The sequence below is a fragment of the Protopterus annectens genome, chromosome 12.part0, assembly GCF_019279795.1.
Source record: "Protopterus annectens isolate FY-2018-M chromosome 12.part0, PAN1.0, whole genome shotgun sequence".
NCBI classification, from domain to species: domain Eukaryota; kingdom Metazoa; phylum Chordata; order Ceratodontiformes; family Protopteridae; genus Protopterus; species Protopterus annectens.
Window position 1 is genome coordinate 1,117,517,699 of NC_056746.1, and position 27,955 is coordinate 1,117,545,653.

Below are 27,955 nucleotides of genomic sequence, written 5' to 3' on the forward strand. Positions count from 1 at the left end.
CGGTCTTTGCCAAGCAAGTTTATCAAATTGTACACTAGACGGAATGGGTAGCTGACAGCCATGCGAAGACCACACCCCAACCACCTCAAACCTCAGGACTACTAAAATGTTTAAGTGCCCGTACAGTTCACCAATTAAAACCAAACAAGCAGGCTGCCCCTTACAGCTAGATTACTAATGGCACCACACAAAAGAAAGCAGGCACTCCATAAAGACGAAAAGTGTATCCACTTTTATTAAAAGTCTCAATATTACAGTAATTAAAAAAAATAAACCTTTATACAGAAATGCAGCAACATTAATGCACCACAACTGGGCCAAATAAAATGTCCAACTCTCATCCTTTTAAGAGTTCCAAGCAAAACATGCAAAGAACGTTTTCAACAATGACTTTTCCAAACACGAACATTTTTTTTCACAGCAGATAATTTTCCATCCACTCATCTTTGCACCAATGGGAAGTAGAATCAGTTCAGTCAACAGCTTTATGGCCTTTGAGTACGCATGCCTGGAGGTAGAGCTATGGAAACAGAGCACAGATATTATTTTAGCTTCACACAAGTTATTTGACAGTAAACAATCAATTACAGCTTAGAATATCAATAAAAAGCTTGAAGCTAGTGCAGAGGGGGGTGGGTGACATAAAAATGCTACAAGAACCAGACTGAGTTAATGATGCACTTTTGTTTCAGTAAATCAAGTCATGTACAATTATAAATGCAACCAGGAAAAATCAAGGTTAAAACTATCACTGTAAATTACTGGGACAGAAATAGTAAGAAAATGCAGCTGTCAATGCAGAGAAAGTACAACTGTGTACCTACCATAAATGTAGATGTTAAGAGTGTATTCATTGTTGCAGTCATTACTCTATGGTTACCCTGCTGGCAGGCTACACGCAGTTGGCCAGAATTCCAAAATCTAGGTCCGGCGTTGGTTGCTGCCGCCTCTTCCTGGACGTCAGTGGACCAGGGGTAAAAGATGCAGCAGACGCCATTTTTTTCAGTTTCTTGCCCCAGATGTCAGGTGCCCAAAATAGGTAGGCTGAAAAATATACCAATCAGAAATGCATGCACAAATTTTCTTCATCTGCAAGCAAATACACCAAAAAGGTTGTATAGGATAGAGAAAGTCCCAGCAAAGAGAAGGGGGATGGTGGGTAACCTGGACTGGAACAGTGAATACACTCAACATCTACATTTATGGTAGGTACACAACTGTACTATGTCGCGTTTCACTGTTGGTCATTTACTCTTGGGTAGAATCCCAAAGCAGAGGATGGGTGGCTGGGCTAAATAGGATTAGGAGGCTATGAGGCCCTGCAGAACTGCAGTGGCGAAGTCTGCTCTGGACTTAGAGCAGAGAGGCAAGTGGTAGTGCTTTGTAAAGGTGTGCACTGAACTCCAAGTTGTAGCCTCTAAGATTTCTTTGGTTGGTACTCCTCTGAGGAAGGCTGCTAAAGTGGCTACTGCTCTGGTGGAATGAGGTCTAATGCCCTTAGGATTTGCCATGTTGAAAGTAGCAGAAACGGATACAATGGCCTATCCATTTAGAAATAGTCTGTTTTGAGATAGCCTTTCCTTGTGATCCTGCAGCATATGACACTAAAGTTGCTCAGTCTTTCTGAAAGCTTTATTTCTGTCCAAGTAGAAGCGCAACTGCCTATGCCCAAAGAATGCAGAATTTTCTCACCCTTGTTCTGTGGATTTGGGTAAAAGGTAGGCAAGTGAATGGTTTGGTTGAGGGCCACACTGGACACCACCTTAGGCATAAATGTAGGGTTTGTCCTCAGAGAAACCCTGCCTGGATGAAAAAAGATGAAAGGTTCCACAGCCATGAGTGCTTGTAACTCAGAGACTCGCCTTGCAGAGCTGTTTTCCATAAGAATTTTATATCTGCTGTTGATGCTGGCTCGAAAGGAGGCAGTATATGTTTTTCCATAACATAATTGAAGTCCCAGGCCGGAATTGGTGCTCTCCTTGGAGGCCTAATGTTTTTGGCCCCTCTGAGGTACTGCCTTATTAAAAGGATGAGAAAATATAGGTGGTTCCGTATTGTAATGTGCAGAAATGGCAGAGGCATGAATCTTAATTGAGGAGAAAGGACTTTGTTCAGCATCTCAGTTAGATTTTTCTGAGGAATATTTGGCACAGACGTGTCAATGCCTTGTTCCTGGTTCCAAGCACAGAATCCCTTCCATTTTTCTGCATAAGATTTTCTGGTATTGGGCCTCCTGGCCTCCAACAGCTTTTGAAAGAGAAGTGTTCTGAATGGCTACATTATCCGCCATGCTGCCAGATTTAAGGTCCCGAGTTGGCTGTGCAGGATCTGATTGTTTCGTTGAGTCAGCAAGTGAGAAGTTTGGCAATATCCATTGCTGGACCTTGAGACAAGCTCTTTAGGATTGGGTACCAGTGCTGGCGTGGCCAGTCTGGTGCAATCAGAACCATTTTTGACTTCTCGTCTGACCTTTAGGAGTACTCTGGGAAGAGGCAGTGGGGGAAAAGCATATACTATTAGATTTTTCCAGCTGAATGATAGGGCGTCCACTTTCCATGCTTGCTTGTGGTAAATCCTTGTGCAAAATCTCCGCAATTGACAGTTGAGGGGAGGCAAATAGATCCATGTCTGGGCATCCCCATTTCCTTATGTTGAGGACTTGTGGAGCCAGTTTCCATTCGTGGGAATCCATGAGGTTTCTGCTGAGTTAGTCTGCCAGAGTATTTGTTTTTCCAAGCAGGAATTGTGCTTGCAGGTGAACTTGAAAAGCCAATGCTGTGTTCCATAAGGTCATTGCTAGTCTGCAGAGGGGGTAGGAATGCGTACCTCCCTGCTTGTTTATGTACCACATGACCATAGTGTTGTCTCATCAGTAACTGTCCTGGATGAAGCAGGTCCTTGAAAGCTGTCAGGGCATTTTGTACAGCTAGCATCTCTTTTTGATTGATGTGAAGATGCATCTGGTTTGCAGGCCATGTGCCCTGAATACATTTTCCTGACATATGCCCCCCCCCCCAGGCATAATCTGATGCATCCGTTGTCAGTGTCTGTCTGGCTGTGGGTAAACAGAATGGCAGACCCTTGTTGTGGCGACAGGCTTCTGCCCACTATCGAAACTCCTGTTGTAGGCAGGGAATTAGTGCAATTACAGTCTCCAGCCTGTGGCAATGCTGAGTCCAAACACTTCAGATACCATTGTAGTTTCCTCATATGTAGTCTGGCATATGGAATTAAAAGAATGCAGGATGCAAAGAAACCCAAGGCCTGCAGGATTTTCCTTGCAGATAAGTGGGTTTTTGTTGCCAAATTTCTTGAAGTAGTCAAGTTTTTGCTAGTCTGGCATGAGATGAGCCATCTGGGCAGCTGTATTTAAGCTTGCACCCAGGAATATCATCTCTCGAGAGGGCACTAGTTTTGATTTCGTTTACTGTGTACCCTAGGCCAATTAGTAATCCTTTTACAAATGCCAGATACAAATGCCAGATGCTTAAGTGTCTGTTCTCAGTTTGAATTAGGCAGTCGTCCAAGTAGGGATATATTTGAATTCCTTTTCGTCTGCAAAATGCAATTACTGGTGCCAGGCATTTTGTAAAGACCCTGGGCGCAGTAGATAAGCCAAAGGGCAGTGCAGAGAATTGAGCCAGCTATGAATCGGAGGTATCTTCTGCAAGATTGTCTGATTGGGACATGCAGGTATGCCTCCTTTAGGTCCAAAGCTACGAGTCAAGCCCTCTTGTCCAGCATGGGCAGTAACTGCTGAAGTCAACATTTCAAATTTTGGAACTTCCAGAAATGTATTTTAGTATAGACTTGTCCAGAATTGGTCTCCAGGTTTTGTCCTTCCTGGGTACTAGGAAAAGTCTGGAATAAAATTCCTTGCCCCTGCTCTTGGGGTACTTGCTGAATGGCCCTCATGTCCATGAGGGCTGTAATGTTTTTGTGCCTCTGCCCATTGATTGTGTGGCAGGTCTGGCATGCCCTTTGACCTTGGCAGAATGTGAAAATGGAACCTGTAGCCTTGGGACACTAAGTTCAGGACCCATTTGTCTTGGGTAACAGTTTGCCAATTTGATGAAAAAAGTGCTAGCTTTCCCCCTAAGGGGGCTGTCAAAAGAAAACTGCTTGGAACTGGTAGAGGAAAGTCATTGGGACTGTTTTCGGTAAGGTTGTGATTTGTCTACTCCGCTTTTCGAGGTAGGAGCACCCAATTTTTAGGCCTGTATGAGCCTTGGAGCTGAGATCTGCCTCTGGGACGCCTGTATCTGCCTCTGTGGTCTGTCGGAGACTGGAAAGGACCAATTTTTAGAAGGCCAGCTCCTGCTAAACCTGGGTGGCTGTACCTGTAGGAAATCCTTGACAGTCTGCATGGATTTTGCTTTATCCTCCATTTTTTTCAACACCTCTTCTGCTTTAGTACCAAACAAAGTATCATGCTGTAATGGTGCATCTAGAAAGAACTCCAGTTATATTCAGTTGCGTACCGCTTACTCAGAGGTGACCTATGCCTGACATACAAGGCCATGTCAAACCCAGATTTGATGAATATGCTTCATCTCAAAAAATCTAGATCCCTCAGAGCCACAAGGGCGGGTGACAAACCTCGACACGGTTATTAATAGGAAGTGCTGGAGGGATAGATTCATCACCCAAAGACTCCCTATGCTGTGGAACAAAATCCCGGTTTATGTGAGGCAGAGCACCTCGCTGGCCTTGTTCAAGAGGAATCTTGACCAATGGATGGGAGATTGTGATACACCCCAGGGGTTACCTCAGTGTCACTGCTCGACAGAGACAGCTAAATAATGGGCATAGTTTCTCCAAACTAAGGGGTGGCGTAAGCCACAAAACTATGGCTAGGCTTATTAATGCCCTCGGGCAGATAGCCTAGTATGAACCTATAATTTTGCTTTAACATGATCAGGCAGATTCTGTTCCTTTAACCAAGCATGCCTTCTAATAACAGAACCTGTAACAGCGGCCCTGTAAGAGCCCTCCAGTGAATCATAACCACACTGCAAAGTATGCTTTCCCACTTGTTCAGTTGCATGCAATAAATCCTGCACTTCCTTGTTCTCTGAACATTCAGTAACTGTCCACTTTTTCTGTAGAGACATGAAATATTGCTGACATTTAAGCGTATGAAATTGACAATTTAAAGCCCTTACAGCCAGGGTGGCAGAAGTGTAAACCCCCCAATCTGTCTAGAGCCCTAGAATCCCTATCAGAGGGGACAGGGTTTTTTTGCAGTGGAAGCTTTAACCCTCTTGGGACCCAGAGATACAGTTTCTGGGTCAGCAGTACGGTTTTTATATAGGAATTTATGAGAATCAAAGACCCTGTAGTATCCGTCTGGCTTAGCAAGTGCAGGGGGATAAAGAGTCAGGGGACAGTCTGGACTCTGTATATCTACAATGTCTAGGACAGGTGGAATAGCAAGGGGTCTGTGCTGAGGAAGAAGCAGAAAGTCTGAGCCTTTTCTTAAATTCAGAATAATCTTAGCTCTCCCAATGGAAATGCTCCCTCATAGTATGCAGTGTTCTCCCAAAAGAATAGTCCTCAGGAGGAGAGGCTGAAGGAATGGATTCTTCAGCATTAGAATCCTCATAAGGAAGCATGGAGTAATCCTGTTCAGAAGAGGAAATAGATACCTGATCAGAAGAATCAAACTGTCTTCTTGCCTAGGCCTCTTATCAGGAGGGTGATGGGAGCCCCTGATCAAAGTAATCAGGTCTTCGGCCATTTTGAGCATCTGTTTTTTAGGCATGGAAGTCTGTAGGAGAATGCTGTACTTGTTTCCTTGAAGCTGAAGATGGCTTAACATATAGCTGTGTAGGTCTGAAGACCCCCTCAGAAGCAGATGACTGCTCAGCGGCTCCGGACCCATCTGAGGGAGTGATTTCAGAGTGTCCAATACCATGAGTTTCCAGAGGCCCAGTTGGCTCCACGTGGGAGTCTGTAGCAGCCTGTGGCTCTGAGGTAGCAGGCCCCAGGGGATGCAAAAGCACCTCACTGAGAACCGGCGACTGGCCTAGAAGAAGCTTCGTCGTTGGTTTTGGACCTCTGATGCCTATCCTTGCCTGTGGTTTTTGTAACCTCCGGTTGTCGGCTACTCCGCTGGCATTATATAATTAAATCTTCGGCCAAAGTAATGAAATGCAAAATCAGACACTTGATAGTGCATTGGTTAAATCTAGCACACAATCGACAGCTAGCAACATTGTGATCAGGGCCTAGGCAAGGAATACAGCAAGAGAAAATCCTTGAGGTATTTGCTTCCCACAAAAAATACAATTGTTAACTTTTTCTGTTAGGGGAAAAAGTTTCCCCAATGGGGTACTTGGCTTTAAATGAAGACTTCGATTCTGAAATTCAGATTTGAAAATCCCAGGAGTCGGCCGACCGGCCCTTGCCAACTGCTTTTGCTTCGGGCACTGCGCAGCAAGATAGACTGAAGAAAATGGTGTCGGCTGCATCATTTATACCCATGGCGCACCGACGTCAGGGAAAAGGCGACAGCAACAGACGCCAGACCAAGACTTTGGAATTTTGGCCGACTGCGGGTAGCCTGCCAGCAGGATAACCCTACAGTAATGACTGCAACAGTGAAACACGATAAACATCCTGCAGTAAAACTGTTAAAAAAAAATCCACACCCATCTTCAGTAACCCTCAAAGTCCAATCAAAAACCACCACTCCTGTGGAGTTCAAACTGCACTAGCTAAACTAGGTAACAGATGTTTTCAGTGCATTTAGTGAGTGTCAATCCACATCTGACCTAGATGGTGTGGCGGTAGGGTACAAGGTCTGGTTTACTGCACTACTGTACCTCGCAGAAGGCTAGCTGTTTTGTGTATCCAAACCACCAATCTAGCTGCTCACTTACTCCTAGCTAATTCTATAAATGTACACAGACTGTTGTACAGGAACACCTAATTGAGTACATGGGGTGGCACTGCTGGATAACCCCAAACTTAGTCACCCTTATAACAGGACGACATGACCGAAGAGAGAAACCTCGGTCGCAGGAGAGGTAAGCAAAAGACAGATGACATAACTAAATGGGTAGGACACCATAATGAATGCACTCATTACAGCAAGATGCTCTGTAAGCTACACAATTCACAAATGACTTGTGCAATCTTACTGAAAAGCACCCCCCCCCCCCCAAGTAAAAAAGAGGTTGCTATACAATCCTGACCCATTGTGTTTTCTGAGTATGGGATACAGGAGAAGGCATGAATTTCATAATAGAATTCCTAAATAACACACGTGCTTGTACCTATATACAACCATCTTCGCAGTCGAGAGGTCATTCCAAAGGATGGACAAAAATCACACGATAACTATTGCAAGTAACTTTCCCATCCAATAAGTTAAAAGGAAGAACCCAAAGTCTCAATACTATTGGATGGAAGGAACTTGACAGTGAAACGTAAGATCTTTGATAGTTTTACAAAACCTGGCACGTGCTTACAATTCTTTCACAGCTCCATACATGGCTTATCCAAACTTCTTAAAGGCCGCATGTATGCCTTTTAGTGCAAAACCTAAAATTAGTAAAGTTACCGCTAGCCTCATCTCCCACATCAGTTAAGACTAAACTCCAAAACCCATGAAAAGACAAAGGCATTCAGGAACACCAGCCCACAGGGAATGCAAGGAAAAACAGAAGCTTCCTACAGAAAGATCACTCAAAGTAGCATAATCTGCTACAAGTATTCAACCAGCAAGAAGGGTCTGAACTTTTACTGTACCAAGATACCAATGTACCATGTACCACTTCCCATAACAGGTGTTTGATCACTGCTGCAGTAGCCTAAGCTTACGAGTTAGTCTGCATAAATTTGACAGCTTTGACAGCTTCAAGGCACCTTCACGCACCAAAATAGTTTGCAGTTCTAGGTACCAAAACCTTCAGATCTTTCAAGCCAGAGGTGTATATTGAGCCCTTAGAGGGCAATGCTACTTAACTCGTTACATCTGACTACATGTGCATCTGCAGTTAAGTTCTGATGCCTCTAGGTGTCCAATATTGCTGTTCATATTTGCATTAATTCCAAAACCATGCTATGTACAAGATTTTATCTTAAAGCTCACAACAGTAAACTCAACTGCATTAATATTTGACTTCAGTCTAGTGCAGGTAAACAGATAAATTAACTTACGATATAAAGATGGATACAAATGCTGACATTTCTGCACGCAACTTCAGTGGTTGCCAAGACTGTTTTCAAAATTACCAATTTAATAGTTACTGTAAAGACCTAGGACCTAAAGAAAAAGTACAGTTTTGCACCTGCCATAAATGTAGATGTTAAGAGTGTTCACCCTGTTGCAGTCATCACACTTGGGTTATCCTGCCATCAGGCGGGGTCCTGCAGTCGGCCCGAATTCCAAAGTCATGGTCCGGCGTCTAGTTGCTGTCACTTCCCTGACATCAGTGTGCCGGGCGTATACAAGAAGCATCAGACGCCATTTTAAACAAAACCCTTTGGTACAAGCAAATACACCACAGAGATAGTATAGGATGAAGTGGTAGAGATAAGTTCAGCGGGGATGGAGGGAGGGTAACCTGGACTGCAGTAGGGTGAACACCAACATCTACATTTATGGTAGGTACAAAACGGTACTAAGTTCATCGTGTTACCCTGCTGCAGTCATCACACTTGGGTTGAATTCCAAAGCTAAGGAGGGGAGGTGGAGTCAAACAGGGTTAGAAGAGGCTAGCAGGCCCTACAAAACTGCAGTGGCAAAACCAGCTCTAGTCTTAAGAGTAAAGAGGTAAGTGATAGTGTTTGGTGAAGGTGTGCATTGAACTCCAAGTAGCAGCTTCCAGAATATCCTTGGTTGGCACTCCCCTGAGAAAGGCTGCTGATGTAGCCCTGGTGGAGTGGGACTTAATGTTAGCAGGTACTGATTTCCCCATGATGTGTGCAGCAGAAATGTATGCAATGTCCTATCCATTTCCTTGTGATCCTGTAGCATAGGCTACAAAGAGCTGGTCAGTTTTTCTGAAAGCCTTAGTTTTATCCAAGTAGTAACGCAATTCCCTGTGAATGTCCAAAGAGTGCAGGAGTCTCCTTTATTCTGGGGATATGGGAAGAAAGTGGGCAAGTGAATGGTTTGGTTTAGGGCCACACTGGATACCACCTTTGGCATAAAGGATTAGTCCGTAGAGAAACTGTCTTTATGAAAAATGAAAGGTTCCACTGCCATTAGTGCCTGTAGCTCAGGCTATTCTAGCTGAGGTTATTGCTAGTAGGGCAGTTTTCCATGAAAGAAATTTTAAATCAGTTGAAAAAGCTGGTTCAAAGGGCGGCAGTGTAAGCTTTTCCAGGACAAAGTTGAGATCCCAAGTAGGTGTTTGAGCTCTCCTTGGCGGTCTTAAGTTCTTAGCCCCTCCGAGGTACTGTCTTAGGAGTGGATGTAAAAATAGAGTATCCGTGCTGCAATGAGCTGAAATTGCTGAGGTGTGGATCTTAATAGATGAAAAGGAAAGTCCTGTGTGTAACAGCTCAGTTAAATATTGTAGAATCTGAGGAATGTTTGGCTCCAGGGGATTTAGGCCTTTAGCCTGGTTCCAGGAGCAAAATCTTTTCCATTTGTCTGAACAGGTTTTCCTGGTGCTGGGCCTCCTGGCCTCCAGAATGACATCCATAACAGCTTTGGATAAAGGTGTTGGTTGGTTGTTTAGGTAATTTGCAGCCAGATGTAAAGTCTTGAGCTGGCTGTGTAGAACCAGATTGTCCCGCTGGGTGAGCAGGTGAGGAATTTGTGGCAAAATCCATAGTGGGCCCTGGTCCTTAAAATTGGATACCAATGTTGGCGTGGCCAATCTGGTGCAACGAGAATCATTTGTGGCCTCTCTAATCTGACTGCGCAGGACCTTTGCTAGAAGAGGCAGTGGAGGGAAGGCATACACCTGTCAATGTTTTCCAACTGAATGAGAGTGCGTCCACTTTCCAAGCTAGTGGATGGAAGGTCCTTGTGCAAAATTTCTGCAGTTGGTGGTTGTGGGGGCTTGCAAACAGATGTCAGGGCGCCCCCATTTTTGAGCCATCATTGCAAATACTTGTGAATCTAGTTTCCATTCGTGTGGATCCATGATGTTTCTGCTTAGATAGTCTGTCAATGTGTTTTTCTTTCCTGGCAGGAATTGTGCTTGTAATTGAACCTGGTAAGATAGTGCAGTGTTCCACAAGGTCACTGCTAGCCTGCAAAGAGGGTAGGAATGTGTGTCCCCTTGCTTGTTTATGTACCAGATAACTGTGGTGTTGTCTGTCCTTAGTCCTAGGTAAGGAAGGTCTTTGAAAGCTGTTAAATGCTAACAGTGCAGAATGCCCTCTCTGATTGATATGCAGGTGTCTCTGATCTGTAGTCCATTTGACCTGAATGCACTGTCCTGCCATGTGAGCTCCCCAGGCATAGTCCGATGCATCTGTTGTCATAGTTTGCCTGGCTGTTGGGTAAGGTGAAAGGCTGACCCTTGTTGAGGTGACATACCTGTGCCCACCATAGAAACTCCTGTTGAAGGCAAGGAATGAGTGGAATCATTGTTTCCAAGCTGTGGCTGTGCTGAGTCCATACACTTTTCAGTTACCATTGTAACTTCCTCATATGCAGTTTTGCAAATGGTATTAGTAGAATGCAAGATGCCATGAATCCCAAGGCCTGCAGAATTTTTCTTGCAGGGAGTTGGGTCTTTGTTGCCATTATTTTGAAATATTGAAACAGCTGTCGTTTGTCTGGCGTGAGATAAGCCATCTGGGCCGCTGTATTGAAGCTGGCACCCAGGAATGTTATGTTTTGTGAGGGCACTAGTTTTGATTTCTTTTCGTTTACTATGTACCCTAGGCAACATAGGTGTTTGACAAATGCCAGATGCTGTAGAAGAATGTCCTTGCTTTCTGCTTGAATAAGACAGTCTAGGTAAGGGTATATTTGAATTCCCCTTTGTCTGCAGTATGCAATTACTGGTGCCAGGCATTTTGTGAAGACCCTGGGCGCAGTAGATAAGCCAAAGGGCAGTGCAGAGAATTAATAATGCGTTGAACCTGCAATGAAGCGGTGGTATCTTCTGCAATTTTGTCTGATTGGGACATACAGGTATGCCTCCTTGAGGTCAAAAGTGACTAGGCAAGCATTTCCGCCCAGCATGGGAAGAAGCTGCTGTAGTGTTAGCATCTTGAATTTTGGTACTTTCAGACAGGTGTTCAGAATTGAAAGATCCAGAATGGGCCTCCATGCTTTGTCCTTTCTTGGTACTAGGAAGAGTCTCGAGTAAAATCCTTGTCCCTGCTCCTGTTGAATGGCTCTCGTGTTCATGAGGGCTATAATTTGTTTTTGTGCCTCTGCCCATTGATTTGGTGGCAGGTTTGGCATTCCTTTGATCCTTGGTAAGGTATGAAAGTGGAACATGTATCCTTGAGAGATGTTTAGAACCCATTTGTCTTTTGATGATGATGTGCCAGTTGTCTGCAAAAAAAAGGCTAGTTTTCCTCCCAAGTGTGTTGCCAGGAGAGATTTGCTTGGTAGGTTGAGGATAGAGTCATTGTGTCTGCCTTCTGCTAGCTTGGGGCCTGTCTTCTCCTTTCTCGGTAGCAGAACCCCATTGGCGAGGTATGCAAGGGCCCTGTGACTGACCTCTGGCATCTGTATTTGCCCCTCTGATCTGTCTTGAGCTGGCAAGGACCAATTTTTGCTGGCCAATTTCTGCTGAAGCGAGGGGGTTGTACCTGCAAGAAATCCTTGACAGTTTGCATAGATTTAGCCTTATCCTCCATTTTCTTTAAAACCTCTTCTGCTTTGACACCAAATACATCCTGTTGTAAAGGTGCATCTAATAATTTTGCTTTAACATTGTCAGGGAGGGTTTGCTCTTTTAACCAAGCATGTCTACGAATGACAGTAACAGCTGCTCTACTGGAAGCTTCCAATGAATCAAATCTGCATTGTAAAGTATGCTTGCCCACCTGTTCAGCGGCATGCAACAGATCGCACATTTCCTTGAATTCAGGCTGTTCTGAATGTGTGCTCATTTTTTGTTTTAACTGTGACATCAGGAATGGTTATTTCAACATGTGAAACTGGCAATTTAATGCTCTCATAGCCAGAGTTGCAGAAGTGTATATTTTCTTTCCCCATCTATCTAGGACTCTGGAATCTGAGGGCACAGGATTTTTAGCCATAGGAGCCTTTGCTCCCTTAGGACCCTGGGAAATGGTTTCTGGTCAGCTACAGGGCTTTTATAAAGGAATTTGTGCGAGTCAGGTACTCTGTAGTATCTGTCTGGTTTGGCTGGAGCAGGAGATAGAGAGTCTGGATTTAGACACCAAGTAGACATCCACAATATCTAAAACAGGAGGAATAGCAAGAGGTCTGTGCTGGGGTAATAAAAGGAACTCTTGAGCCTTTTCTTAGAATCTGAGTAATCCTGGCCTTCCCAGTGGAAATGCTCCCTCATGGTATGTAATGTTTCCCCAAAGGAGTAGTCTTCAGGGGGAGATGCTAAGGGAATAGAGTCTTCAGCATCAGAATCCTCATAAGGTGGAAAAGTGTAATCCTGTTCCTAAGAATCTGAGGAGAGAGAAACCTGGCCAGAGGATGCATAATCCTCCTGTCTTGGTCTTTTATCAGGAGGGGGATGGGAACTTTTAGTTATGTACTTACCATAACTTTAGATGTATGGGATCCATCTCGCCTACATTCTCTACAGATGGGTTCGGAGCCGATTCTCTGCTCCAACTCTGCACGCTATACTATAGAACGAAGTCTCTTATTGGCTGAGCCACCTCATATCCCAGGATGCCCCCACTACTGCTTCCCCAGATCTTGTTTGTCCGCACACATGCACACACACAGACTGTTATAAGATTGCCAGGTGTTCCAAGAGAGGAAACAGTTGTATTCGGACCGTCCGGTCTCTTCTGGCCTCCAAGGTAGGGGGAAGGAGGGTGGGTTATTGGCGAGATGGATCCCATTCATCTAAAGTTATGGTAAGTACATAACTAAAAGATGTAATGTGATCCTACCTCACCTACATTCTCTACAGATGGGACAGCGTCCCTAGCAACCAATTCCTGGGTGGCTCACTGGAAAACGGTCCGGAGAACCGTGGAACCGAAGGCAGCTCGACCCCTAGATGCCACATCCAATTTGTAGTGAGATAAAGGTGTGTAGAGTAGACCACGTAGCAGCCGCACAGATGTCATTAATAGAGAACTTGGAATGAAAGGCTGCCGAAGTGGCCATAGCCCTGGTACGAGCTTTCACGGGGATTTAAGGTCCTTATTTGAAATGCGGTAAATATGACAGTCTGATCCATTTGGCAATAGTGACTTTCATTTGCCCAATTTATTGTCAGAGAAAGACACAGTTGATCTGATTTTCGTGCTTGTTGTGTCCTATCCAAATAGAAACGTAATTGTCTGTGCACATCTAAGCTGTGAAAGGTATACTCAGCTCTGTTTGTATACTTAGGAAAAAAAACGGTAATTCCAGTGATTGTTGCAAACAAAAGTTAGAACAAACCTTTGGTATAAAGGATGGATTTGGTCTAAGATACTCTATCCTTGTGAAATACCAGATATGGTGGTTTGACACCAGGCTTGAAGTTCCGAAACTCGCCTGGCTGATGTGATAGCAACTAGGAGGGCAGTCTTCCAAGAAAGAAATTTCAAATCACAGGTTGCTGCCAGCTCAAAGGGGGGTGCTGTTAATGCGCCTAACACTACGTTAAGGTCCCACGGTGGTGCAGGATGCGATATAGGGGGCCGTAAAAGCCAAGCTCCTTTAATAAAAGCTTTGCACAACTTGTTGCTCATTAAAGATGGTTCTGTGTTCTCATGAAAATTAGAAATAGCTGCCAATTGAACTTTGATGGTAGACACTGAACAACCCTGGTTGAACAGGGAAGTTAAAAACTTCAGAACCTCTGACACAGAAGCAGTCATAGGGTCTAATCCTTGGAGTTGGGCCCAAATAGCAAATCTCTTCCATTTACTACTATACATCTTTTTAGTAGAAGTCTTGTGGGCCGAGAACAAAATATGCATGACTTCAGGGTCGAAAGAATGGCTCCTAACTATGGTCGGAAGAGGAGTAGCCAAGCTGCTAGCTTCAATGAATGGAGGGACTGATGGAGCTGTCCTGACTGATGCGTCAGGAGGTCCGGAACTTGGTCCAGGAACCATGGACCGTCCAATGCATACTTGCGAAGAAAGAGGAACCAAACATGAAGAGGCCAGTATGGGGCGATTAGAATCATTTTGCTTCTCAATCGGATCGCCTTCTGAATCCGCTTGGGGAAAAGGGGAACCGGTGGAAAGGTGTATAGCAGACTGGGGGGCCAAGCTTGGATCAGAGCATCCTTGGGGGTCTCCCCAGGAACTGGAATGAGAGAAAAGAACTGTTGGCATTTTGCATTGAGGGGAGTTGCGAAAAGATTGCAACATGGAACTCCCCATCTCGTGAAAATCTGTGATGTTACTTTGTGATTCAAGGACCATTCGTGAGGGGAGAGAATAGTCCTGCTCAGTCTGTCTATCACATTGGATGTTCCTGGAATGCGAGTTGCCACTAGAAAGCGTTTGGTAGCAATCGCCCAATCCCATACCTTCAAGCACTGCCCTCATTTCCAGGATATTGATGTGGAGAAGATGCTTGTTGGGAGTGCCACGTGCCTTGGACCGACCTGCCCAGATAATGTCCCCCCCACACTGGCTGGGAGGCGTCCGTAGTCAACGTGGCTGAGGGGGATGGGGGAATGAAGGGTCGCCCCTGATCCAGGTTGGAGGAAAGAAGCCACCAACGAAGATCCTGTTTGCACGTCTCTGTGATCCCTATTTGGTGACTGAGTGGGAGGTCTTGATAAGACCACTGGACTGAGGCACTGGAGTATCCTCATATGCAATCTTGCCAAGGGGACGAGAAGAATGGTGGCTGACATGGAACCTAACAGCTGTAGGACCATTCTCGCTGGAGCGCGACGTCTGGGGAGTAACGCCCGAACCTGAGACTGCAATGTTGCTATCGCATCTGCCTTGAGTCTATTTCTGCACCAATAAACAGAATACGCTGTGATGGTAGCAATACGGATTTCGTCCAATTGAATGCGATTCCTAAGGAGCTGCCTAGGGAGATAGTGGCTGCTAGAGTTTTTAAGAGTAGATGCCTTGAAGTGGCAGTAAGGAGCCAGTCGTCTAGGTATGGAAACACCTGGAATCCTAGACTTCTCAGGTGAGCAGTCACCACTACCAAACATTTGAACACCCTGGGGGCTATGGTGAGACCAAAGGGCAGTGCACGGAACTGAAAATGACTGTCCCCCAGGCTGAAGCGCAAGTGTCTCCTTGACGCCTGATCTATCAGAATGTGATAACAGGCGTCTGAGATCTATGGAGCACATCCAAACACCGTTCTCCAGAAGCGGGAGAATGGTTTGCAAGGTGACCATCCGGAATTTGGACTTTTTCACTGATCGGTTTTGTGATAACAGGCGTCAGATCTATGGAGCACATCCAAACACCGTTCTCCAGAAGCGGGAGAATGGTTTGCAAGGTGACCATCCGGAATTTGGACTTTCACTGATCGGTTTAATCTGCTGAGATCCAAAATTGGCCTCAGGTCCCCGGTCTTTTTTGGTACCAAAAAGAATCTTGAGTAAGTCCCTGATCCGGCCTGATCTGCGGGGACAGGTTGGATGACTCCTTTTTGAAGCAGCTTTGAAATTTTGATGGCTGCCATATCCCGTTGACTGGGAGGCGGGTCCGGGATTCTCTGGGATGGTGGTGGTGGTGGGGGGGGGTAAGTAACCTCCGGCGATGATTCGGAGCACCCATCTGACCTGGGTGATACTTTCCCAGGCCTTTAGGTGCCTCGAAAAACGACCCCCGACTGGCTCCGGAGCTGCACAATCGGGCACTCCTTCAGGGATGCTGTAAAGAGGAGGAGCCACGAAAGGACTCGCGGTCTCCAGTGTTGCGGGGGCCTCTGCCACCCCTGGAATGGCGTCTCCCTGAAAATTTCCCCTTCCACTGCCTCTAGAAGGGGAAATAGCTCTGCTGCGATGAGTAAGGCTTGAGACTTACGGAACCACATTTTCCCTCCTCTTCGAGTCTTGGGATAAGGTCTGAAGGGAGTGGAAAACCGGGCCCCTACGGCAGTTAAAGTCTTACCCTCCTGCTCGCAGCGAGTTAGTGTCCTTTACCTTGGGCCCAAAAAGGGGGGACCCATCAAAGGGGGCGTCGGCAAAGGAAGACTTAAAGGCCTCTGCAAAGTGACACAGGCATAGCCAGGCTTGTCTCTGTTGAGCAACATCTGTGCCCGCCGCTCTGCTCGCTCCTTCGGCCGCATACGAAATGAGCCTCATGGACGAGTTGGATAGGGAGGAAAGGGTAGCCAACTGGGAGTTAACCGTCTGGGCTAACTGCTCCGGTAAGTTACCAGAGAGGGTATCCGACAGCTCCTTCACCAGATCCCTCTGCAGTCTCGTAAAGTCAGTCAGGCAATTCAGAGATAAAGTCAGTCAGGTAATTCAGAGACCTTAATGTAAAGGTTGCTGAAGCAAGGGTGCGCTTCCCATACCGAACCATGCTCCTAGACTCCTTATTAGGAGGATGGACGGATGTTGAAGCCTCTGCCACATCTTGTTGGGCAGCAGATGCCACCACCAAGGCATCTACAGCCACACCTTAGGTAAGAAAATCCTTATCAGGGGGTGCCGAAAGGAATTTATTGGGGCGAGCTGGCACCGGTTCAACAGAGTCTGGATGTTCCCACGCCCTTCGAGAGATCAAATCCAGGAGCTCATCGAAGGGCGGAGACACTCAGGAGGCGGAGGGTTGAGCCCCGAAGGCCTTAAGGAACACAGACTCCATAGCAGAAGGGGGTTTGGACTGCCAGTCGCCTCGTTGCTTAAGGATTTCCAAGATGTCCGCAAAGGAGACATCTGAGGACGACTTGGGGGACCCTTCCGCATCAGAGGTCGGTATCCGAGGTGAGACTCATCAGGGGAGTCAACGTGCTTCCTCTTGCATTGTCTCTTCCTCGGGGGTTCCTCCGAAGACGTTTCTGAGGGGCCTCCGGGAAGAAGGGAACCCCCGACGGGGGTAACCTCAGACCCCAGGGCTCCGCTGTCGTGAGACAGGGGGGATTGCAAAGGAATCGGTCTCTGTGCCAAGGGAAGGTGGTGGTGAGATGGTAGAAGTGGCCAAAGAGGATTTGGCCAAGGCACTCCTCATGGCCTTGAAGACAGGACCCCCACAATCCTGGGAAGGTTCAACCCCCAAGGCCACAACAGCAGTAGGAGCTCCCGCCGCAGACGCGAGAGGGAGGCTCGGAACCGAAAGGATCGTTCCCGAAGCGTCCCCCCGGGGCCGACAGGAGGTCCGCGTACCGAACACCGACCCGAAGGGCGGGGTTGGAGTTAGGATCGGAACCGACCAGACAACCTCCACCAGCTCCACCAACACCGACTCCAACGGCGCCAAAGCTGTTGGAAGAGGAACCAAGATGGCAGGGTGGGAAGACTGCTCCGGAGCAGAGACCAACTTTTGAAAGACAGGAGACTGAAACAGCCTTTGAAGCACCCTGTCTACATCCGAATCTGACAGAGGACCGAGAAGAGACCGACCAGGTCCGAGTCGACTTCTCCGCCGGCTCCGAAAAACTGGGGGGACTGGCTCCGAAGTCCCGAATGGTTTCGAGAAGTATCGGCGCCGAGGGAGATTCCACCACTACCGCAAATTCCCTCGGAGCAGATGTGGACTTCGGGACCGAAGAGGAAGAGTCTGAGCGGGCAACCTTCCTCGGCTACGAAGGCAGTGGAGCCGATGGAGATAACTCGCCTCTCTATGCCCGAGCTCTCTGCTCCGAAACCAGAGGAGTCAAGGCTGGAGACATCGAGGCAGACCGTTCCGCCCTCGGCTCCGAAGTCCGTGGAGCCGACGGAGAAGCCTGCCTTGACTTTTTTGCTGCCGGATCAGACGGGCTGGTCGGAGCCGAAGATTTTTTTCTTCCTCGACGAGGAAGATAGGGCTTCCTCAAAGGAAGGGGTAATTAGAAGTTATGTACTCACCATAACATTCCATCTGAGTAGGTGTATTCATTTGTCTGCAACCTGTGGGTTATGGATCCGAACCGGCATGATTTACCAGCTATGGATCCAAGCTCTCAGCTCCTCCCCTCACCCATAATGCCCTGCTCTACCCTCATGACCTCAGATCGAGTTTGCCAACAGCAAGAACACCCTGAAAGGGGTAACAACATATGCAGGAAACTGAAAGGCCAGGGGGATAGGAGGGCGGGATGGTTGCAGACAAATGAATACACCTACTCAGATGGAACGTTATGGTGAGTACATAACTTCTAAATCTGAAGTAGGAGATTCATTTGTCTGCAACCTAGAGTCCCCAGCTACCCGAATCTTGGCCGGCCATCATGGAAGGATATTCCGGAGCACCGTGGAGCCAAAGGATGCTCTACCCCTAGATGCAAGATCCAACTTGTAGTGGGAAATAAAAGTATGAGATGAAGCCCACGTGGCTGCTGCACAAATATCATCTAGAGGAATCCTAGCCTTAAAGGCTGCCAAGGTAGAGACTGACCGGGTTGAATGGGCATGTACACCCTCCGGTGCGGGCCTTCCCGAAGCTTGATAAGCCAATAAAATACATTGTGAAATCCAGCAAGATAATGAGACTTTAGAAATTGGTTTGCCCAAATTAAATTTAGCAAAGGAAATGAACTGGTCGGATTGCCTATGACCAGCCGTCCTGTTTAGATAAAATCTAAGTTGTCTGTGAACATCTAAGGAGTGAAGCTTGTATTCACCTTTGTTTTCATATTTAGGAAAGACAGGGAGGTTAATGGATTGATTAATGTTAGCTTCAGAAGCTACCTTAGGAAGAAAGGACGGGTTGGTCCTGAGGTAAACACGGTCCGGATGAAAGACCAAGTAAGGAGGTTTAGCTGATAATGCTTGAAGCTCTGAAACTCTCTTGGACGAAGTAATGGCTACTAAGAAGGCGGTCTTGAAAGATAAGAATTTCAGATCTACCGTAGCCGCCGGTTCGAAGGGGGTCAAGGCCTGGAGAACTAAGGAAAGGTCCCAAGGAGGAACGCTTGCTTTACAGGGGGCCTGAGAAGAAAAGTACCTTTAAGGAAAATCTTACACAACTTGGCCGACATCAGTGGATTAGAGTCATGACCAATGCGATAATGGGAAATTGCCGCAAGTTGTACTTTGACCGTGGAACTGCTGGCACCATCATTAAAAAAAGAATGGTTAAGAAATCAAGCACCAAAGGGAGAGGAACTGTGAAGGGGTTTAGGCCTTGCCGCTCCGCCCACAACGAGAACAGTTTCCACTTGCTGCGGTAGACTTTCCTAGTGGATGGCTTATGAGCTGCCACCAGGATGGCCTTAACAGGGGACGAAATACCGGGAGTCCTGATCAAGAGTGGAACTGGAGCAGCCAAGCGGTCAGCTTCAGGTTGTCCAGGTTCGGAGGAGATAAGTGGGATGGAGGAGATAGGAGGATTCACAGAGTGAGACCTTAGGAAGGGGAACCAGATCTGTCGAGGCCAAAACGGAGCAATGAGAATCATTCTGCACCCCAACCGAGAGGCTTTCTGAAGAACTTGGAGCATCAGAGGCAAGGGGGGATAAGCATAAAGAAGGGTGGCCAAGCATGCACCAGAGCGTCTCTTGGGGAACCTCTGGGAGGAGGTATCAGAGCGAAAAAACCGTCGCACTTGGTGTTTGAGGGAGAGGCAAAAAGATCGCAACAAGGAGTTCCCCACCGTGCGAATATGCATTCCGCTACCCGAGTATTGAGAGGCCACTCGTAACGGGTGAGAATGGTGCGACTTGAGTTTGTCCGCCAGGACGTTGGACCGACCCGGAATATGCGTTGCTATGAGAAAGCGGTTGGTGGCGATTGCCCATTCCCAAACTCTCATGACTTCGACAAAGAGGGTAAGACCTGGTTCCTCCTTGCTTGTTGATATACCAGACAACCGACATGTCCGATTGAATCGCAATTGTTCCCAAGGGAAGAAAGGCCTTAAGTGCTAGCAACGCTAAGAGCACTGCTCTCATCTCTAGAACGTTGATATGCAGTAAGGTCTCTGAATCGTTCCACGTGCCTTGGACGGTCCGGCCTGCAAAATGCCCCCTCCACCCGAGGCAGGAGGCGTCCGTGGTCACCGTGGCGAGAGGGGGAGAAGCACAAAATGGGAGGCCTCCGTGGAGATCTGGAGTGAAGCCACCACAGGAGGGACAGCTTGCAAGCCTTGCTGATCGCAATGGGATGATGCATAGAAGAGCAAGATACGACCACTGGACTAGGAGTGTCCATTGGAGGATGCGCATGTTGAACCTGGCGAGAGGAAGAAGCGCTATAGCAGCCGCCATGGACCCTAGAGCCCTCAGGACCAACTCCGCCGGAACTGAGCTTGAGTGGAGAATGGCCCGCACCTGGAGTTGCAGACTTTGAACTCTGTCCGCAGTGAGGAAGGCTTTTAATCTCCTTGTGTCTAACCTGGCACCTATAAAATCTATGAACTGCGTGGGTGCTAGGTTGGATTTGTTTATAGTGATGCCCAGACGGGGAGCAAGATGGAGAAAGGAGTCTCGCGCCAATAGTAGTAGATGCCTTGTTGGGGCGGTGAGGAGCCAGTCGTCCAGGTAGGGAAAGACCTGTACCCCCTGAAGCCTCAGGTGGGCCGCTACCACTGCTAATACTTTGGTGAACACCCTGGGGGCTGTGGTGAGACCAAAGGGAAGGACCCGGAACTGGTAGTGACTGGCTCCCAGCCGGAAGCGGAGAAACAACCTGGAGCGTCTGTCCATTAGTATGTGGTAGTACGCATCCTTGAGGTCTATGGAGCACATCCAGTGATTTTCTCCCAGAAGGGGGAGAATAGACTGCAGCATGACCATTCGGAACTTCTCCTTGGGAACTGCCAGGTTCAAGAGTGAAAGGTCTAAAATTGGTCTTATATCCCCAGTCTTTTTTGGGCACTAAAAAGAACCTGGAGTAGAACCCCGATCCGATCTGGGGGGATAGGCTGGATGGCTCTTTTCTTTAGCAGATGGCCAATTTCTGCCAAAGCGGCCTCCCGCTGACCGGGTGGGACGTCGGGGAGGGACTTCAATTTTGGCAAGTGAAGAAGGGGTATATACGGTATCCTCTGGATATGATCTGGAGGACCCAGCGGTCTGATGTTATTGACTCCCATGCCGCTAGGTGCTCCGGAAAACGTCCCCCGACTGCCTCCAGAGTGGAGCAGCCGGGCAACCCCTCATGGCTGCTGCGCGGGCCGTTCAGAGAAGGGTTCTCTGGACCCGAAGTTCCTGGGAGCCCCTCTGCCCCTAGGGCGGCGTCCTCCCTGTCCTCCTCTGCCATGGAAGGACTGGTTGTCCGGAGCAGACTGAGATTGCTGCGACTTCCGGAACCACATCTTCTGTCCCTTTTGGTTCCTAGAATAGGGCCTCTGGGGAGCAGAGAAGCGGATTCAGACGGCAGACAGCGTCTTCCCGTCCTTCTCGCTCTGGGTCAAAGTGTCACGAACAGCTTTGCCAAAGAGGGCAGAACCATCGAAGGGGGTGTTTGCAAATGACGCCTTGAAGGGCTCTGAGAAATCGCAATGACGGAGCCAGGCCTGACGTCTAGTAACTAGGCCTGCCCCTGCTGCTCTAGCGGCACCTTCCATAGCATGGGACAGTAGCCGCATAGAGGTATTGGTGACGGACCTGAGTGGCCATGCGGGTGGAGTGCAGCACTTTGTCCTCCTCAGACATGGACTCTGGGGGGGATGCAGCATATTCTTTAATAAGATCGCGCTGCATCCTAATCACGTGTGCCAGATAGTTCAGCGCCCTCACTGAGAAGGTCGCTGAACTAAACATCCGCTTCCCCAAGCGGTCCATCATCCGAGACTCCTTGCTCGGGGGATGGACTGAGGGACTCTCCTGAGCAAGTTCCCTCTTGGTGGCCGCCGCAGTCAACACTGCATCTACCGGAGGCCCCTTACTCCAATGAGCACGGTCAGCCAGGGGACTGAATACGGTCGGGCCTTTTAGGGATTGGCTCCACGGTGTCCGGTTCCTTCCACGCCCTGGTGGTAATGAGGTCCACCAGGGGGTCGGCAGGAGGGGGCACCCAAGAGGTAGATGGACCCGCTTCAAATGCCTCCAAGAACACGGACTCGTCCGAGGAAGACTTGGGGGCAGACCCCCCCCCCCTTATGCGGAGCATTTCCATGATGTCTCCAAATGAGACATCCTCGGGGGGGGTGACCGTGGGGAGCCTTCCCCCTTCCTCCAAATCCGTGTCTGAGAGACTCGGGGGAGTCAATGTGCCTCCTTTTGCACGTATGTTTGCGGGGAACATCCTCCGGGGGGCTGTCAGAGGACTCCTCGCAAACAGTAACCTGTTCCAGGGAACAGCTTGGGGCACAAGCGGGCTGTCCCCAGGGCGGATGGTGGAAGCCTGACCCAGTGCAGAGGGAGGCGGGGCCGCGAAGCAAGTGCCGGGGGTCCGGAGACCCTCAACAGGGCCCTCTCCACTACATCAAAGCCGAAGGGGAGCCGACCTCGACCAAAGGATCCGACAATCGGCTCCCCCTCGGATCCGAGGAGTGGATCGGAGCCGGCGCCGAAGCGCTCTGATCCGAAGGGACAGTGCGCTCCGACAGACGGCGCCGAAGGAGCACTGATCCCCCGGATCCGAAGCTCAGATCCAGGCTCAGAGAGGTCGGATCCGAAGCACTCGAGGGCAGGGTCGGATCCGAAGTACCATTGGCGCCGACCCACCCCCGGCTCCGAAGCTGCTCAGCTCCAACTGCTCGAACCGGGTGGCGGGTCGGAGAAGGAGCAATTGGCTTGAAAAAGGGGTCGAGCTCCCCAGGGGGCAAGAGCACTCCCATCTGCATCTGGGCCTGGATGAACCTTCTCATCATCCGGTCCAGATCAGCGTCTGACAGGCTATAAGTTGATCTCGAAGAGGCTACCGAGGTAGGCCTTGAGTGCCTCCTCGATAGCCTCGACGGAGATTGGGTCTCCTCCTCCTCAGGTCCCGGTGAAAAACACACTGGAGACCGGAGCCGAAAAAGGGGAGAGCCAGCAGACAAGGAGGCCGGAGGAGAAGCCAGCTTGGCTGGCGGGGCCGAAACAGAGGTCTCGGCCCGCCGCTTATGGTGCTTCTCCCTCCGGTCCTTCTTTCTAGCTTCCCTCTCCTCCGAACCACTACAGGGAGGTTGAGTCCCAGGAGGAGGAGGGGGAGCCGGAGAGGAGACAACCGTAGAAACTGTTACCCCCGAAGGAGCGGAGGCCGGAGCAGAGTCCGGCGGTAAAAGACCCGCCAAGACAAGCTTGGACCTCCGCTCCTTCAATGCCCTGGGGTTGAACCCTACACAAATGGAACATCCAGAAGTGAGGTCTTCAACCCCAAGGCATCTAACACACCGAGTGTGGCCATCAGCCGGGGAAAGCTTATGGCCACACTCGAGCACTGGAGAACACAGCTTTGGGTTGTTCAGACATCCCAAAAGCAAAAAAGGTTACTTAAACTAAAGTTAAGCAAAGTAACAAAAAACCACTCAACAGGCCCAAACACACACTACGCTACCAGCGAGGGGAGGGAAAAGTAAATTTAAATTTTAAAACAGTAAAAGTATAACTAAATAATAGGGAAACCTACACTTCCACACAACTTTCACACAAAACTTCAAAAATTAGTACTTTAAAGACTAATAAAACTGCACTTAGCTGAAGAGCTTAGAAACACAATCTGGTCACCAGGGCGGCAAACGAGATCTGAGGTCATGAGGGTAGAGCAGGGCATTATGGGTGAGGGGAGGAGCTGAGAGCTTGGATCCATAGCTGGTAAACCATGCCGGTTCGGATCCGATATCGGATCCATAACCCACAGGTTGCAGACGAATGAATCTCCTACTTCAGATTAAGCCCTTTCAAAATCAACTTATTTTTCCTCTCTTGGAGCACGCGAGAGGAAAAAGCGTGGCAAATGCTACAGGATTCCTGTAGGTGCTTCGGCCCCAAACAGTATACACATACAAAATGTCCATTAGGGACGACCATTTGCTAAGAGCATTTTGAACATTTTTTAAACCCTGATGGCCTATGTTCTTAAGACATGGCTATCTATTTCCACTGAACTACACTGACTAAAGAAAAAATACACTAAAACTAAGGCAAGGTCCCTCTAAGTTAAGCGGGAACACTTGCTACCAAGTATAAAATACAATTTACCACAAAGTTGTAAAAAGTAGAATCACGCAATGAGAAAACTGTTAAACAGCCCTAACTAAAGTGTGAGGGCTAGGCAAAGGCCCCTCTAACTTACACAGGATCCTTAACAGAAAAAACACAATTTTTACCACAAACTTTGAAGGAAAATCAGTCACACAACAACAAATAGCTGTTAAAACAGCTTTTGGGTAATTTTAGCAAAATTTGACAGAAATTGTACTAGAAGGCACTTAGCTCAGCCAAGTCCGAGACCACGTCTATGCTGTAGAAGCGGCAAACGAGATCTGGGGAAGCAGTAGTGGGGCATCCTGGGATATGAGGTGGCTCAGCCAATAAGAGACTTCGTTCTATAGTATAGCGTGCAGAGTCTGAGTCGAGAATTGTCTCAGAACCCAAACCCATCTGTAGAGAATGTAGGCGAGATAGGATCACATTACACCCCCTGATAAGGGTAATTAAATCTTCAGCCATCTTAAGCATCTGTTTCTTAGGCATGGGGCCTTGACCTGTAGACTGAACAGTTCTCTTAGGTTTTAAAGGAGTTTTAAGTTTAGCATAAGATTTAATGGTGAGTGTAGTCTGTCTGAAGACACCTTCTGCAACTGAAGGCGTTTCCTCTGCACCGGTGTCTAAATCTGCTCCGGTGTTGGTAGATGGCTGCGTCGGCCTAGTAGACTCTGCGTGGGAGTCGGCAGCTGTCTGGGGTTCCAGCTCTGTGGTTGGCAGAGTCTGTGTAGGTGCTTTACTGAAAAGCAGAGAACTGGCGACAGGCCCAGCTGAGGCCTTGGGGGTCTTGGCTTATTCCTAGGCTGCCTGTCCTTATCCTTGCTTTTTTTATGAATTGCGGTCATCGGCTGCTCTGACGGCATGATATAATTGAATTTCCTACCAAAGTAATGCCGTGCGAAGTCAAAACGGCATTTGATAGTGCGTTTATTAAACCTAGCACAAAACCGACAACCTGTGACACTGTGGTCTGGGCCTAGGCAAGGAATGCAATAGGAAGTCCTTATGAGGTACTTGCTTCCCACAAGAAATGCAACTGTTAACTTTTTCTGACATTGGACTGAGGCAAGAAAATGTTCCCCAATGGGGTACTTAGCTTTATTGAAGACTTCGGACTGAAATTCAAATCTAAAATCTCAGATGTCGGCCGACCAGCACTTGCGAACTTCTGCTTCGGGCACCGCGAGGCAAGAAAGACTGAAGAAAATGGTGGATGCCTCTTGTATACCCCTGACGCACTGACTTCAGGGAAGAAGCGACAGCAACCAATGCCAGACCAATACTTTGGAATTTGGGCCTACTGCGGGACCGCCAGACGGCAGGATAACCCAAGTGTGATGACTGCAGCAGGGTAACAAGAACATCTGCCACTATAAAAAAAAGCTTGCCATTCATAAGGATTATGTTTGAAATGTGAGGACAATTTGATTATGCGAAAAGGCGTATGCTCCGCCCACTGGAAGCTGCAGTGCAAAAATTAGAAGTTATGTACTCACCATAACGTTCCATCTGAGTAGGTATCTTCATTTGTCTGCAACCTTTGGGATACGGATCAGATCTCGGATCCGAGTTGGCAACTTTTACCACAGCATAGATCCGAGCTCCTAGCTCCTCCCTTTACCCATAATCCGCTGACAACCCTAACAGACCTCAGATCAAGTTTGCCCAATATAAGCAATGTAAAGGTGCCCCGGAAGGGGCTAATCCAAGACAGATCCTAAAGGTTGGGGGAAGGAGGGGGGATGGTTGCAGACAAATGAAGATACCTACTCAGATGGAACGTTATGGTGAGTACATAACTTCTAAATCTGAAGTAGGAACTTCATTTGTCAGCAACCTTTGGGACAGAGTCCCCAGCTACCTGAATCCTGGGTGGCCTTTATGGAAGAACATTCCGGAGCACTGCAGAGCCAAAGGACACCCTACCTTTGGAGACATCCAGTTTGTAATGGCTGATAAAGGTATGAGATGAGGACCAAGTGGCTGCGGAACAAATATCTAAGGGGACCCTAGATTTAAAAGCCGCCGAAGCAGCGACAGCCCTAGTAGAATGAGCTCGAACCCCCCGAGGTGCAGGCCTTCCCGAACTCAGATACGCTAAGAGGATACAATTAGCTATCCACCGTGATAGTGTAACTTTAGAAATGGACTTACCTAAACTTGTTTTGGCAAAGGAGACAAACAACTGGTCAGATTGCCTATGTTCGAGGAGTATAAAAACGTAATTGTCTGTGTACCTCCAGGAATGCAGCTTATATTCTCCTTTGTTCTGGTAATGGGGAAAGAACACAGGAAGATTAATAGAGTGATTAATATTAGCTTCTGAAGACACCTTAGGCAGAAAGGACGGATTGATCCTGAGGTAAACTATCTGGATGGAAGGATAAATATGGCAGCTTAACAGAGCCTGAAGTTCAGAGACCCTTTTAGCTGAAGTAATGGCCACTAAGGCAGTTTTCCAAGAGATATTTAAGATCAACCGTGGCCGCTGGCTCGAAAGGAGGGCTAGTCAAGGCTTGGAGAACCACAGACAAATCCCATGGGGGTACTACCTCCCTGACTGGAGGTCTGCGAAGGAAAGTACCCTTGAGGAAAGCTTTACAAAGCTTAGCAGTCAGAGGGCCTGATTCATGCCCTACATGATGATGCGAAATGGCTGCCAGTTGTACCTCTACTTACAGCAGCTAGTCCCTTGATGAAAACTCCAAAACCGACATGAGAGGCGCTGTGAAAGGATCCAAATGGTGTTCCGCCCAGATTGAGAAACATTTCCACTTGCTTCAGTAGACTCTGGTGGAAGGTTTATGTGCTGCTACTAGGATGGCTTTGACTGGTGAGGAGATTCCGGGAGTCCTAATCAGGAGTGGAAATGGAGCAACCAAGCAGTCAGCTTGAGGTTGACCAGGTTGGGGGCCGGGAGACCCAGAGGGTGGGTAATGAGATCCGGGAATGGATCCAAAATACATGGTGGATGAATTAGGAATTAGGTGAGACCACAGGTACGGGAACCATGTTTGACGAGGCCAGAATGGGGCAATGAGGATCATTTTGCTCCCCAGCTGACTGGCTTTCTGTAGGAGTTTTAGCATCATGGGCAAAGGAGGATAAGCGTAAAGGAGACCGGGAGGCCAAGCATGTACCAGACAGTCTCAAACTCCCCCTTAGGGGGAATTAGAGCAAAGTAACTGTTGCATTTGGTATTTGAAGGAGAGGCAAAAAGACTGCAACAGGGTTGCCCCCATAGGGCAAATATTTGTTCGCTACTAGAGGATTGTGACCATTCGTACGGAGTCAGAATCGAACGACTGAGCCAGTCTGCTAGGATGTTGGACCGTCCCGCTTCCCACACTCTCATGGCCTCGCGACAAAGGGGATAAGACCTGGTTCCCCCCCCGTTTGTTGATGTACCAGACGAGAACATGTTGTCAGTTTGTACTGCAATTGTCCCAATCTGTAGAAGGCTGTGAAGTGCCTGCAACGTCAAAAGCACCACCCTCATCTCATGGCCTCGCGACAAAGGGGATAAGACCTGGTCCCCCCCCCGTTTGTTGATTTACCAGACAAGACATGTTGTCAGTTTGTACTGCAATTGTCCCAATCTGTAGAAGGCTGTGAAGTGCCTGCAACGTCAAAAGCACTACCCTCATCTCTAGGACATTGATATGCAAGGTG

General features: G+C 48.0%; 1 protein-coding gene across 1 annotated transcript in view; it reads right to left on the minus strand.

The window, feature by feature from the left end:
* Nucleotides 1-209: 209 nt before the first annotated feature.
* The window catches only part of LOC122817013 (small nuclear ribonucleoprotein-associated protein B'), a 293,067-nt gene continuing 265,321 nt past the window's right edge, over nucleotides 210-27,955 (minus strand). Inside the window, exon 7 of the mRNA XM_044090125.1 lies at nucleotides 210-520. Within this exon, the coding sequence (XP_043946060.1) occupies nucleotides 486-520 (35 nt within the window). The 3' untranslated portion in view covers nucleotides 210-485. The remainder of the gene's footprint in view (nucleotides 521-27,955) is intronic.